We start from the raw sequence: 15,128 nt of genomic DNA on the forward strand, positions 1-15,128 counted from the left end.
GTTGATGGGGCTGGTGTGTTACGGGAAGAAGCACCCGTTTTTTACCGAGGGGGTGTGGAATATACATGTATGTTTTATGATTCATCTTTAAGTTGTGCTCCTTTGATATATCTGTGATATGTATGTTTCACAATAAATTTCTTTTTTTTTTTTTTTTTTAAGATTTTTTTTATTTATTTAACACAGATAGAGACAGCCAGCGAGAGAGGGAACACAAGCAGGGGGAGTGGGAGAGGAAGAAGCAGGCTCATAGAGGAGGAGCCTGATGTGGGGCTCGATCCCATAATGCTGGGATCACGCCCTGAGCTGAAGGCAGACGCTTAACCACTGTGCCACCCAGGCGCCCCTCACAATAAATTTCTAAAGCCGTCAACAAATACTTGTTGATATACTTAACAAAGTAGACACAGGTGTGAGTTTTCCTCTGGATCTCCTAGCAAACAGACTAAGCCTAGGTAGAAGACAAAACAATCTTTCCCCTCAAATCAAAACATGTTCTTTTTAAAAAGAATTTAATTGAAAGAGTAATGAGTGAAAATTTCTGATGAAACAAAAGGATGTATCATGTTTAGTACAGTTTCCTCCCACCCTAGTCCTCTATTCCCCCCTCACTTGAGGCTTTTCAGGTTTCTTTCAATACATATTCTGTTTTGTTTTTTTAGAGATTTTATTTATTTGAGAGAGAGACAGCTTGAGAGAGAGAGAGAGATCACAAGCAGGGGGGATGGGTGGAGGGAGAAGCAGTCTCCTTGAGGCACTCGATCCCAGGACCCTGGGATCATGAGCTGAGCCGAAGGCAGACACTTAACTGAGCCTCCCAGGCACCCTCCATACATATTCTGGAAAGCCAAAAACATAATCTTGAAAGCAGCAAGAGAGAAGCATATAGAAACATTTGTGTGCACACCACTTTTTTTACATAAATGAGAGGACATTATACATGCCACTCAGTACTTTGCATTTTTTTTCATTTATCTTGGAGATATTTCAATGTCATTCTCGCAGATCTAAATGCTTTGTTTTTCGTTGTATTTCATTCTGTGGATATGCTACACGTCATTGCACAAGACCCTCTGATAAACATTGAGGGTGTTTTTGCTCTTGCCCACATTTCTGCAATGACCATCTTTGTACTTCTGTCTCCTCACGCGCATATGGATACATCTGAAGAATAAATCCCAAAGTGCAGTTGATGGATCAGAAGGTAGACCCATTTAAATTTTGGTAGTTTTTGCCAAAATGCCCTCCAAAAGGGTTAGTATGGCTTCACACTTGATCAACAGGACGAAAGAGTGCTGCTTTCTGGCCGCTCTCAGGATATGTGCTCTGTTAGTCTTTTTATTAACAAATCTAAGAAGTGGGAAATAGCATTTCATTGTTCGAATGTATTTCTTTAACTATAAGTGAAAATGAAGCACTTTTTTTTTTTTTTCTCTGAACTTCCTGTTTGGGCCCATTGCCCATTTTTCTTTTGGTTTCCTGTTCCTTACGGCAATAGCTCTTTATATACCAGCCCTTCACAACTGTTTTTCAAGGTCTATGGTTCTCCTTTGTTGTTGCGTGTAGTATTTTACCTCTCGCAGAAATTTTAAATTATCAGACAGTCGAATTTAAACATTCTTTCCATATGGTATGGGGGTTGTTTCTTTCTTGGAAAATTCTTTCCTACTCTCATGCCATTATAAATTTTTTCCCCAAGTTTTCTTCCAGTGCTTTTCTGAGTTTGGTTTTTACTTTTAACTGTTTTATCAATATCGCTTAATGAACTTATTTAGTGTAAGGAGTGAAGTAAGGATTCAACTTTTTGGTTTTCCCCCAGATGTCTATCCAGTTGTCTCAAATCCACTTCTTAATAAGTTCTCTCCATAGTTTTGAAATGTCACATTAGTGGGGTCTAAAAATTACTGAATCTGTAAGTAGAAAACAACTGGATGGTAAATTGATGAATTGACTAAGTCATTCTTGGCATGTTTAAGGAACTAACACAATAACATAAATAGCATGTGCTTACCATGTGCTGGGCCCTGCTCTGAGTGTGTTGCAATATTCACTCATTTAATCCACATAACCATGGTATAAGGTAGGTGCTATTAGCTCCATTTACAGATAAGAACACAGAAGCACAGAGAGGTTAAGTAAGTACCCTCCAGTCACACTGCTTGTGAGTGGCAAAGCCATGACTTGAACATAGGCAAGTTGACTTCAGAATCCATTCTTCTGTCTACACTCTCTGTTGCCTCCACGAAACGGAAAATACTTTTGGGTGTGCTTCCAAGATTGTTCTAAGAACTTCACATAAAATGATTTTACTCTTCACAAAAATCCTAAAAAGAAAGCACTATTCCCATGTCCATTTTGTGGATGAGCAAACTGAAGCTGGGAAACAGTAAGGGAAAGGGGAGTGGTGGGAGATGAGTCCAGAGAAGAAGGAATTTTGTTCTATCTTTAGAGCAGCAAGGAATCAGCAGGGTATGTGAATCAGGGCTCACCCGCTCAGATTTGGTCTTTATGACATTCACTGTGAGCAGCATGGAGAGTGGATGGGGGAAGGGACTGCGAAACGGGTGTGGGGAGTCCAGACACCCGGCTGATACCATGCCGCATGACCGCCTGCCACAGGCGGCCATCCAGTGATGAGCGGGCAGTATCCACAAGGCACGAGAATGACTACCATCTGTGGCAGCATCCACATGCTGGGGACAGAACTCAGGACAGGTGCTTACAGGATTTACACTTTTCAGAGGAAACCAAAGTATCCGGAGGTTGAGTACCTTGCCTGTGCTCGCCCAACTAGTGGGTACTTACTCCCAACCACCAAGCCCACCCTCTTTATTCCACACAGACTGAGCCCTTCAGATGCTGGAGGGCTGGCTCATGACAGCCTCGAAAATTGGATTTAGCAATTCCTTCGCCATCAAGGAGATTTGGTTGACAATACTGATAGATGAGCTTCTGTTATCATATATCTTTAGGTCTTTTAAGAGTTTCTCTTTCAGTTGAGGCTAACTTTTCCTCAGACTTTTGCATGTTCTCCTGAGGTGACTCTGTGAACCTTTGTAACTGCTCTCATCTGGATGAAGGGTGGGTTCAGGGCCCGCTGTCTTCTGTGCTGCTAACCGCCCTCTCTCCCTGCAGATCCGGGTGATGGTGGACCTCTGCAACAGCACCAAGGGCATCTGCCTGACAGGTAGGCCGGCCTGGCTCTGCGAAAGTGGTGCTCACACCGCACACACGTGTGCTAGCGAAAGGGCCAGGGCAGAACGAACACCTAAAAACACATACTGGTTTACTTTTACCAGATGTTTTGAATGAGCTGAAAATCAATTGTAATATAATTATGAAAAATAATATTTTTGGTATTGCCATAGAAATATAGCCACAGAAAATAATATCCAAGGTCTTGGATAATTAGAAACGTGTGGTACCTTGAACTGGGGCCATAGATGTTTTCCTTATTCACATTCATTTTTAAAAGAGAAAAGAAAGAAAGGGGTACTCTCTTATCAGAAGGAATTATTTCCTTATCTTATGGCATGAATGGAAAGTTCTAGAAGCAAACTGCTACTTAGTCAAGAAAACCATCTTTATGAAGAGTGCTCTGTATGTGGTGTCTACTGTGTGCTGGTGGGATGGAAGGTTATATCATGGCTCCCCTCCATTCAGGAAATCAAGGACAAATAAACAGGAGGGAGGGAATCAACAAGGAGGCACATCAAGCCAAGGGACACCGAATGGCTAATGGGTTGCGAAGGGGAGGAGGAGAGTGTCCTTGCTATGACCACGTGCACCTAGGTGTCCTGCCTCCTGCCTGAGGTGGGGGGGGTGCCTGATTCCTGCCTGGGGGCGTGCCTGCCTCCTGCTGAGGGGGTTGCCTATGTCCTACCTGAGGGGAGGAGCCTGATTCCTGCCTGGGAGGGGGTTGCCTGCCTCCTGCTAAGGGGGGGGGGGGTGCCTGTGTCCTACCTGAGGGGGTGCCTGATCCCTGCCTGAGGGGGGAGTGCTTGCTTCCTGACTGAGGTGGGGGGGGGTGCCTGCCTCCTGCCTTCGGAAGCTTGGGGCAAGGAAGAACACAGACCCCAGAACAGTCACTCAGTTTGTTTTACCCCAGACCAAGGAAGGCTCTGGCCAGGCCCAAGGATGGGCCTACGGAGCCTGATTTCAGATACAGCATTTTGTGCCTCTCCCGCATTCTGAGGCAATGGGGAAATGATCTTTGCATTAAAAATCTGATATGGAGTAAATGCACAGCTCTCGTGAACTTTAAAACAGAAGCACGAGACTTTGAAGCTTCTGTTGAACCTTCTCAGTGTCTGGCCTCAGGCCCTGGGGAGGTCGCGTTGACAGGGCGCCACTGGCGGAGAAACCCTGCAGTGTGCATCCAGCCGTGAGAAGCCATCCGCTCGCCAGCATCCTCCCCACGACCGCTCATTACCTGCCATGCACTAGGAGCTTCGTGGGAGTTGCTGAACGACTAAACCGATGGTGGTCTATGGAAGTGATTAAATTGGGGGCGGTGGGCTGGTAAGAAAGACACTTCCCCGAGGAACCCCGAGTCCAAGTCTGCCTCTTGTTTGCTTAGTTTAGTTTTAGAGAGAAAAGCTATAATCCTATGGCTTCTTGGAAAATGCTAATTGAATTACTCAACTCACATTTCGGCCCTCACAGAAAACTAAATATCTTCGGAACAGCTTGGTCCTTCACTCTGAAACTCTTGGGTCTTAAGCACCTTTCTTCCATCTTTGGAAGTCCTTTTCAGAGTTCCCCTGTGTGACAGTAATGAGCGCTAGAGAAATGCTCAGATGGATGGAATTACAGGCACAAAAGCCCCGTTGAGAGGCACAGGAAAAGCCTCTTCCTTTTTGATATTTATTATAGAAGTGATAGAAGGAGAGCCAGGCTGTTCGGTGAATGCAGATGGAGCTGTTAAAACCACTTAGGGAAGATGGGGGGGGGGGCTGGGAATCACATCTGTGTTGGAAATGGGTCGAGGAGGTTGTTCTTTGGCACCTCGAAATCTTTTCAAAAATCAGCACCTTCTCCCTTCATGCCAGCTTGAAACTGGGCCCCCTTTTAACGCAGAAAGCTCTTCAATTAAAATTTAGGTATGAAAAGTACAGGTTGCCCAGTGAGGTCGTACCTTGGGATAGACCACGCCGTCTGCACTGGGGGCAGGAAGGTGACAGGACCCGGGAGTGAACTAGGAACTACAGGGAGAAGGGCAGAGGGCCTTGGTCCAGAGCCCCAGGAAGATGTGGGCAGGAGCGGCTGCCGGAGCAGACCCCGGGCTCGGGTCCCTTGGCCTGAGAATAAGATCTAGCTTTAGACGGGACTGACCTCTGAAAAAGCAGGCCCGGCAACTTGAGGCTAGTCTAGCTCTGACTGTGAAGCCCCATCCCTGCTCCTTTCTCTGGAGACAGCTGTGGTTGCTATGGAGACAAGGACAGATGTGTGCAGCCTAGAACCTCTCAGGCAAATAGTGAGGGCCCTTCAGCTTCTAGAGTAGTTACAGGTTTTGCTAGTGCCGTTTGTGCTTTTGAGTACGAACAGCATGCTTTTCGGGATGCAGCCTGTCCGTAAGCCCAGATGTCCTTGGGACCCCAGAGACATATCTTCTGGAATAGCAGGTATCTTGAAGAAGGCAGGTACTTGGGTAACTCTTCATTTCCAGTGGACTCTGCATATGGGCTTTTTCAGCAAATGTCTAAACTATCCCATTTCTGAACTGCTTCTCAGGGCAGAGCCACTTTGCATCCATAGTTCCTGTTCTCCTTACAGCCGCGGGACTCCAACCCCACTCGTTACTCCTCCTTACCCTATACCCGGGCAGACATTGAGAATGGATCACAGCCATCACTGAGCATGGCCTCATGTAATTCTTTTCTGGCATTCCAGAAAGCTGTACTAATGGATAAGAATTGGCACTTGAAATAAAACCTATTTGCCATCCCTACTCTAATTCTTTAAGGTTGCCACGCCATAGTCCAAAGTTGAAATGCACCAAATAAATGGGATTGGACCAAAGCTGCGGTTTAGTGGGGATGTGTGCGGGAAGACGCCTTTCCACATTAGGTGCCCTGGGACCGGCCCAGCCGTTGGCAGCAGGGGCAGCCACAAAGGGTGTACCAGCACACAGAGGTGGGTCTCGAGGCCTCAGAGCTGTGGCCAGGGCAACATGTGGTAAACCGACAGACAGGCTGTTCTCAGAAACAGCTGGTATAGCTGCTCACGCTCTCGCTCAGCTGACCCCACTGAGCGGCTAGCCTGTTGTTTAGAGTTGGGAGATTCCAGCTCCACGTGTGGGAGCTAGGGCCCTCTCAGGCCATCCCTGAAGGACGGCCAAGTATTCCTGACTCCCCAGGGAAAGGGGAGCCACACTGCCTTTGGCTAGGGCTCCCGTCTGGGCCCGAAGCTGTGCTGGCTGGCCTGAGTCCCAAGCCCCGGGGAGTCCCTGCTGGGAACAGGAGAGGAAGAGAATCAGGGCTATCGATCTCACAGGGGCCAGGCCTGGCCTTATCAGGTTTGAGAAGCTGCGTCTTTTACCAGCTCTTTCTAAAGTGGCAGAACCAGGCCTCCCTTTCTGACATGTTTCTATTTGGAGTTTTTCTTTGGGGGCTTCTTTGTGTTCCTCTGTCAGCCACATCCCTCGTGGTCATTGCTGTGCTAAGCAGGTGCCTTGGGTCTGGCAACAGCGATTGTGACACCATCCCGGGTGTAAGGGGAAAGTAGTAAAATCTTGCCCTGTGATTTGGAATGGCCGTGGTGAGAGGAGCCATGTGGGCAGGCTCTCTGGGGACTGTAGCTTGAGCCGCTGGCCAATACCCCGCCCCCCCCTCAGAGACTGGAAGTGAGTCTTACACCTCTTTATTATTCCTTCCTCATAACTGTTGTGCCTGCGTTTCCTGTCTGCATTGAAATTCTTCTCTTTGTTACTAGCAGAAACCTGCTAAAGCTTATTTGAGAAAAAAAAAAAAAAAGGTCAAGGGGTTACCAGTGATTGTAAGGATAGAGGGATGTATTTGTCAAGATAGGTTAGGCCATGCTCTGGTCATAATTGAACCATAAAACCTCAGTGGCATAACACAGCAAAAAAGGCTTTTTTGTCCTCAAAGTCCGGGACACTCCAAGTTGGTTCTGGGGACTCCGGGGTCCCAGTGCTGCCATCTTGTGGTTCCATCATGTCAACACCAGTCACCGCCTCTCCTCTCCTCTCTGATCATCTCTCTCCGGGCTCTCTGGATTGTTTTACCTTGCAGGGCCATCCCCAGACCTCCAGTTTACATAACTAGGGGCACTGCGGGTCAGTGTTAGATTGCAAGGAGAAAAAAACTCTAGCGGCGCAGGTCCTATAGCATCCACCGACTTCTACCTGATTCTGGTTAGGAATGTGGGTTGGGACACTCTGAGCCACCTGGGGCATTTGTGGGGCCCCGTGCAAATGAAAACGCAGAGTTCCTTGGTCAAAAAGCAGGAAAAGCGCTTCCTCCTTTCTTCAGTGGTTTTACGCTCCACTTGCTGTAGTGGGGCTTTTTATTTGCTATTTACTGCCATCTTCCTCCAGGTGTGGGATTCTCATAGAATGGATACAAGCCCTCACCAGCACAGGAGACCCCACTCTGTGATGAAGGCATTCAGGGCACATGTCCAGCCCAGGCCCCCACCAGTGTGGAAGGTGACAACAGTCCTTGACTGGGCGGGGAGTGGGGCAAATGCATCAGAAGCCCAGGAGGCAGTGTGAAACAGGGAGGCGGTGGGAGGCAGGACCACGTAGGAACCAAGGCTCAAAGTCCCTGAGACAGGCTCCATTATCCCATTGGGCCAGCCCCGCATACAGTGCTAACATGAACTTGGCTGTCCATGTGTATCCCCAGGGGTTCTGTTAGTGAAGAAGAGAAGAGTCAAGAGCTGAGAAAACACCTTGAAAATGGTTTTCTCAAGGCCCAGTTGGCACATACTATTTGACATTTGACATTATTATAATGACACATACTTAGGGCTTCTTCCGGTGTAAGGGGCCCTTGGGCAGCTCTGCAGGCATCCCGAGTGGGCGTCAGGATACAGGCTCACCATCACTATAGCACTCTGCTTCTTAGCTCTTTGGAAGTGTTTGTCTCCTTTCTCTTCTGAAATTCTCTTCTCCATTAGTGTCAGGTCTCAGGACCCCCTGGATTCCCTCCTATGCCTTTGGTTCATTTTCTCTTTCCTGGTGCCTCTTCTATCACCTGCCTTCTCCAGATGTAGTGTGTGTCCCCCTCTCTCTCCATCCCACAACTTCACTTGACATTTACTCTTGCCTCCAGACTAATAGCTCTCAGCCTTTCTAGGAAGGGAACCCTTTAGGACTCTGTTGATAGTGACTGATTCTTTTTCCAGAAAAGTTTCACATCTGGTCAGGGGTACCCAGGACCATCCGCCTCCCAGTCACCTGTGGTGCTTGGTGAAAATGCATGTTCCTGGGCCTCACTCTAAGTGCAAACTGAAGGGCGCCTGGGTAGTGCAGTCGTTAAGCGTCTGCCTTCGGTTCAGGGCGTGATCCCAACGTTCTGGGATCGAGTCCCACATCGGGCTCCTCCACTGGGAGCCTGCTTCTTCCTCTCCCACTCCCCCTGCTTGTGTTCCCTCTCTCGCTGGCTGTCTCTCTGTCACATAAATAAATAAAATCTTAAAAAAAAAAATAAATGCAAACTGAATTAGAATCTCTAGCTGGGGTCTGGGTATCTGCATTTTAACAAGCATTCTAGGTGATTCTATGGACTCAAATGACTAAGAACTGTAGCCAGTAAGTGTCAATGAACCTCAGGTCAATGTCAGAAAACCCTAATCTACACATTTCGCCATAGTGACACTTTTGGCCATGACCAAAGTGTCCTAAATGTACGGCTCTAGCCAGGACCTCTCTCCAATACTCCTGCTGCATAGAAATGGTTATTGGGCTGTCCCGAGAACTCTTGAAACCTACATAGACAGCCGATTCCTGCTTGGTGACCTTTTTCTACCAATCTGCACATCTGAATATGGTTCCATCTGTAGTCAGGAATGATGATTGATTTCTTCGGCCGTCTGTCCACTGTTCCCATCACCTCCTTACGTGTCTGTACACACAACGCGCCATCTGGTGGTAAAGTCGTGCAGCCACAGGCTACACTGACCCTGGAAAATGTGGTACCATTTTCATCAAATCATTTTTGCTCAAATTGGAACTGCATGTATAGAAAGTATACGTTCATACACTTCTTCCAAGAGTCCTCATGTCTCCTTCCATCCATATCCTCGGTTCCCCATCATCCAAGAGTCCTCCTCTCTTGCCCCTACCCAATCAGATATGGAGCCCTGCTCATTCTTCTGCTGAAATACCTCTTGAATTTCTAGTTTTCCCTACAACTCTATAGTTACCAACCAATTTGTCCACAACCTTGCCCCTCATTTTAACTACAAAGATCCTCTGGGTGTTTTCTCCCCATCCCACCTCTCTTTCTCTCTCTCATCTTGTTCCCTGATTGTATTCAACTTCTATCTACAGAGAGGATCTCAAAAACACTGATTCACGGTGTCAGCCCCCACTTAAGACCTACTGTAGCTCCCCACTGCCTGGCAGACACCACCTACACCTCTCCTCTTGGCATTCAAATGCCGCTGCCCCACACCCACCCTGCCGAGTGCTGACTCAGCCTCATCTCTACACATGCCCGCTTGGCCAATCTTCCTCCTTTCTCTCACCCTGAATCATGGAAGTTCCCACCCCTGTGCCTTTGCTCCTGCTGGTCCCCCGACCTGAGCTGCCCAGCCCTCACCCCTGTGGCTGTGTCAGGGCCACAGCTGAAGGCTCACCCTCTCTGGACATCTTCTCAGACGGCCGAGTACCAGACCACCCCAGTACCCTTTGGAGGGGCTGCTTCTCTGTAGCTTTCTCCTTCATGTTTCATTGTGGTTTCAGGGTGTCTTCCTTGTCTAGCTAGATTGTAAACACCAGAGACACAGGGACCAAGATTGCTGCTGCGTGGTACACACAGTAAGTGCTTACTAAATGGTGGTCTTCTGAAAAGTCACAGACTTGGATTTGTAGAAAGACCTTTCTACTCCAATATGGGTAATCATCATATATGTTCTGGAGAAACAGAAGGACCTCAGCCGCACATGTTATAAACCCATTGGCTTGTCTGAGTGCTTAAACAAAATAATTGACAATGAGACTCTCCTATTTGTGGAAGCAAAATTGTTTTGCAAGATTCTGTGTAAATGGTTCATCTGAACCCCTTAGATCCTTGGGTAATTACACACTAAGCAAGGTGTTTGTTACCCGATCTGGGCTGTCAATTGTTCTCAGGCCTTTTGTGCAACAGAATAGGGACCTGAGAATCAGCTCCTGCTCTCAGTCGCCCTGGGTGGCCTGCAGGAGACACCTCGGCTGAATGAGAGCTCTTGGGACTGCTTTCTCACGACAGCCAGACCTCAGTCCTGCAATGACAGCACGACCAATTCCCGATGCTTACCTGGGCCCGGGCTGCACTAGCGCCCTCCTGCGTTCTAACCAAGCCTCATTTAGTAAAGCTGAATGTTGAGAGATGACTGATTTATGAATCTATGGTGAAGCCCACTCAGAAATTATTCTTAATCCACTGAAACCTAAGCAGAAGTGATTTTGATTGGCAAAGTGTTGAATTGCTTTTAAGGATCTTTTGAGTGAACGTGCTGGGTTCTAAATAAAAGGCATGGAGTGATTGCTTAGGGCCAGTAGATGGTTAGTACTTACTAAGACGGGGTAGGTGCTCTTTGATTTGGGGGTTGTGATGCTAGCTTCACTTCCTTCCAGCCATGCTTTATCATCTAAATTTCTTTTTCTGTTGTAGGACCACCTGGCCCACCAGGTAAGAGCCCATGGATTTCCTTACTTCCTGGGGAGGTTGTGGGGGGCTAGTTCCCCAGGATCACTCAGAGGGACTGAGGTGGGAAAGGGGGAAGAATCTGGAGTGTGTCCCCCTCCTTGTCTCTACCCAAATCATAAGCTCTCCTGTCCCCTCGCACTTGAGAACCTGCCATTACCATTCCCCATCTGTCACTGCATTGGGAGCGGGGGTGCAGCAAAGGTGGAAAAAGAAGAGAAGAGGCGGGAAAAGATCTGGAAAAGGCATTGATGCCTATCCATTTGGCTAAAGCAAATCATGTTAAGTTCAGTGACAGTTTTTTAAAATGTGCTTGTTTCCCATGTTTCGACGCAGGACCTCCTGGAATTGGTGGGTTACCAGGACACAATGGATCAGATGGACATCCTGGTCCCCAGGGCCCAAAAGGAGAAAAAGGAGCAACTGGAAAAAGAGGAAAAATGGGTATTTTGGCAACTTTCTAGTTAATTCTCTTGTTGCTTATCTCAATTATTGCTTTTCGGATGGGCCCAAGCAGGATGTAGTGGGGAGAAAGTGTTTCCTCTTTGCCTGCAGGACTGCTCTAACTCTCGCCAGGAAGCCACTGTGTGCTGAGGTGCCAAGGGCATGCTTTTGGGTGAAACCCTGACAAAGGTTTACATCTCCCTGGATAGCGGCCTCCCTGGGAACTGATTCCCGCTCTTCTGCTTACTTTGGAAGCAGACGGAGGGATGGGATGGGCCAGTGCAAGCAGCCCTGGGGAGGGATGCTCCAGGGGCTGTGTAACGGCCGTGTGTGCTGACGCCCCAAGTTCTTTTGAGGCTCAAGTCCTGTGCTGTCCTCTCACTGCCTCCTCCTGCCCAGCAAATCCTTGTGTTTGACTGAAAATCAGCTGATCGATACTGGCTCCTAGGTGTTCTCAGCTAGAGGAGTAGCTAAACCATTTGGGTAGCAGGGTAGCGTCTGGGCCCCCCTTAGGCTGGCACTCTGATCATGTGGTCCCGGCGGCCGGCGTCTGCTGTCCTGGCATCACAGGATGATGACACCGTTGTGGCTGGTGTCTCCGAAGAGGTTCCACTGCTCTGCAGTGAGGGGCAGCATTGCCACGAGCAAAGCCCTGGAAACATCAGTGTCAGACGTGTCCAGGGAGCAGTGAGAAGCAGGGGCTCGTGCAGAGCCTGGCAGGAGGCTGTAGGACGGGGTAGGCAAGTTCTGAGGGGCTCTGAGCACCAATTCTGGGGCGTCCATGGAGCAGGCCTAGAAGATGTAGCTGGCAAGAGCCAGCATGTGGCACAGTGGAGGCGTCAGTGCAGGGGGCAGAGAGACTCCCCAGGAGGCTTCCAGAAGGCCTGGCTCTGAGCTACTGCAGACCCTACCGACTCGACCAAACCATCTTGTTTATTTCCAGCCTCTTAGCTCTGCGGCACCAACTCACCTAGACAGGCTCTGGGCTAGAATAATTACTAGAACATTCTTCCAAATGGCACAGTACCCTCTCCCATCACCTCTGCTCTTAGAAGCACTTTAAGTGAGAACCAGTGGAAAGAGAGAAAGTTGTTAAGTGGCTCTGCCGCTTGGCCAAGCCGACATGCTCCTGTTTCCCGGGGCAGCCTCTGTGAAGATGGGTCCACACGGTCACAGTCAGCTCAGTCCTCACAAGGCTAGCTTTAATTATGGAGCAGAAACGGATCCTTCCACATTAGATAATAATCATAATTATAAATGAGCATGGGCATTGAATAATGATGGCCCTCAGTGTGCAGACATTTGGTTTATCCCAGAAAGGCCCCAGAGATGTAATCCAGTCCTTTTCTGAGGATTCAGCAATGAATATTCTGAGAGCCGTCTATGAGGGGGAGGAAACCACCATGCTAGCTAGCATGGGTATGGAGCAGGTGGGAAAGGGGTGACTTTCGAAAAGCTTACAGATCCCTGGCTTTGAAGACGTGTGCTTGATATGTAGCCCACGACCCAGGGAAGCCAGGACAGAAAAAGTTCATTCATCCCTGTAAGACCTATTTATGTGGCAGGAACTGTTCTAGGTGCTAGAGATGCAGAAATGAAAAGGCTGACAAAATCCCTACCTTTGTGAAACCCCCATTCCAGTCTGGGCAGATTGACAATGAACGAGCTCAGTAAGTAGAAAGAATCATCTGTTATGCGGTGCTAAGCGCTAAAGAGAAAACGCGGCGTGGAGAGAGGGAATGACCAGTGTGTGTATGCGGCAGGGGTGGCAATGAGGGTGACTGCGGATTCCGGAGGCCTTTGAGCAAACACCTGGAGGGAGACAGGGAGCCGCGGGCTATCGGGGGAGGGGGCTCCAGCAGAGTGTGAGTCCAGAGTGCCCACAGGGTCTGAGGAACACCAAGGCGGCCAGAGCGGCCGGACAGGGGGGATGCAAAGCGAATGTGGTGGAGTCGAAGCCAGAGAGACAGCAGCCAAGTCAGCTTGGCCCTGGCATCATAAGAACTGTGGTTGTTACTCGGAGGGACCTGGGAGCATTGGCAGCCACACAGAGAGCTGCCCTGCCTCACCAGGAAAGGATCCCCCTGCACCTGTGCCGAGGGAGGGCAGGGGGGCCGTGGTGGAGCAGTGAGAGGGGTCAGGATCCATTTGTCAGGGGAGGGAGACCAAATCCTTGGTCTCCTGGAGATGCCACAGGACCTCCAGCAAGGACACAGACCGTCCTCTGCTGCAGTCTCCCAGCGCAGGAAGCCTCAGGAGTCAGCAGCATGAGAACAAGAAGCCTCCACTAGGGTTAAGCAGAGAACTTGAGTCACTAAGGGCCCAGGCAGTTGTCCTTGCCGCAGGCCAGGGGAAGGGGGGACTAACACCATCCTAGAGGTACAAACACAAAGATTGTCTGACAAGCCTGGCTCTATGGAGAGGTTGTTGAAAGCACAGCTCCACCATGGGCCAGCTTCGGTTCTGACCTGGACCCTGAGCTCCAGCGTGAGGGCCCGGTCACCCGGCCAAAGCCCTGGAGCTGTGCTTTTCTTCCTCTGCTTCCTTCCTTTGCCCTACGATGGGTGCACACCCTGCCTGGCACTCAGTGTTCTTGCAGGGAGGAGAGATGAGAGCTGGTCAGGGGGCCCGGGCTCTGTTCGGAGAGCACTGAGAAGCCACTGACGGGTCTCAGGTAGGAGAGAGTGACAAGGTCAGGTCTGCTTTTCCAAAATAACACTGTGGCTGCTGCGTGGAGAGCACCCGAGGAGAGCAAGGACAGAAGGAGGGAGACAGTTCAGAAGCTACTAAGCGTGCACGTCGAAGGGATGGCAGGCCCGGGGACGGAGAATGTGGTGGAGTTGAGTGATATTCTGGGGGGAAATCAGCAGTACCTGGGGTGGGTGGATTTGAGGCGGAAGAGGAGGGGGACCCCAAGACCGACTCTGAGATCTCTGTCCCTGATGACTGCTCTGTCCCGAGGAGAGGAGCCCCATATCAACTCAGGTTCAGGGAAACAAGTGTGGCTCAGCATGGCGTGTGCTGAGTTTAAGGTGCCTTGAAACGTCCAGGAGGGATGTCAGGGGGGCCTTGGAGATGCAGTCAGGTCTACGGTCAGAGGAGACCCTGGGGCTAGAGTATACGTGAGGGGGCCAGTGGGCATGTGGGCATGGGCACCGTCACTTTTGGAGGGAGCTAACGGAGAGAAGGGCCTGGGTTGAGCCCTGAGAAGCAACGTCTAATGACCAAGTAGGAGGGGGATGAGCCAGCAAAGGAGGCCAAGAACGGCCCTGAGTAGCAAGAATACCAGGAGAGGGTGGGAACATCTGTCAGCAAATATTTATTGAACAGGTTCCCAGCGCCAGTGGGGGAACAAAACAGAGGCAACCCCTATTCTGGAACTTTCCATCTTTGGTGGGAATGCAGAATTTAACAGTCGATAATCAAATACATCTGCAATCACAATGTGAGCTACTCGTTTGGAGGAGAGAGCAGGGGGTTAAGAGATACAGTACAGAGACGGTCGGGGAGGCAAAGTCTGAGGTCAGACTTGAAGGATGTGAGCGGGCAGAGGGCGGCCCAGGCGGAGTGCATGGCACCCACAAAAGCCCGACAGGTGTGGCTGGGGAAGGGAGGCCCTTCCAGAGCCTTCTGACTAGTAGTCTGGGTCTCCTGGTTAGCTCCCAGGGAGGCACTGCAGGGTCTCACACAGGATGTGACCTGCTGGGCCAGGGTCATGACTGTGGAGAAGGAAGCATGATTCCAGCTGGGAGTTTCAGGATCCATGGTGGTTTGCCAGGCAGGGGTGGGAGAGAGGAGGAGTGGGTG

The 15,128-nt window shown here is 49.6% G+C and overlaps 1 protein-coding gene across 1 annotated transcript in view; it reads left to right on the forward strand.

The window, feature by feature from the left end:
- GLDN (gliomedin) overlaps positions 1–15,128 on the forward strand; it is a 63,712-nt gene that overhangs the window by 28,658 nt on the left and 19,926 nt on the right. The window contains exons 2-4 of the mRNA XM_045812159.2: positions 3,136–3,187; positions 10,845–10,862; positions 11,214–11,321. Coding sequence (XP_045668115.2) covers positions 3,136–3,187; positions 10,845–10,862; positions 11,214–11,321 — 178 coding nt within the window. The remainder of the gene's footprint in view (positions 1–3,135; positions 3,188–10,844; positions 10,863–11,213; positions 11,322–15,128) is intronic.

Source organism: Ursus americanus, chromosome 36 (assembly GCF_024610735.1).
Source record: "Ursus americanus isolate L20-20 chromosome 36, mUrsAme1.1.p, whole genome shotgun sequence".
Taxonomy (NCBI): domain Eukaryota; kingdom Metazoa; phylum Chordata; class Mammalia; order Carnivora; family Ursidae; genus Ursus; species Ursus americanus.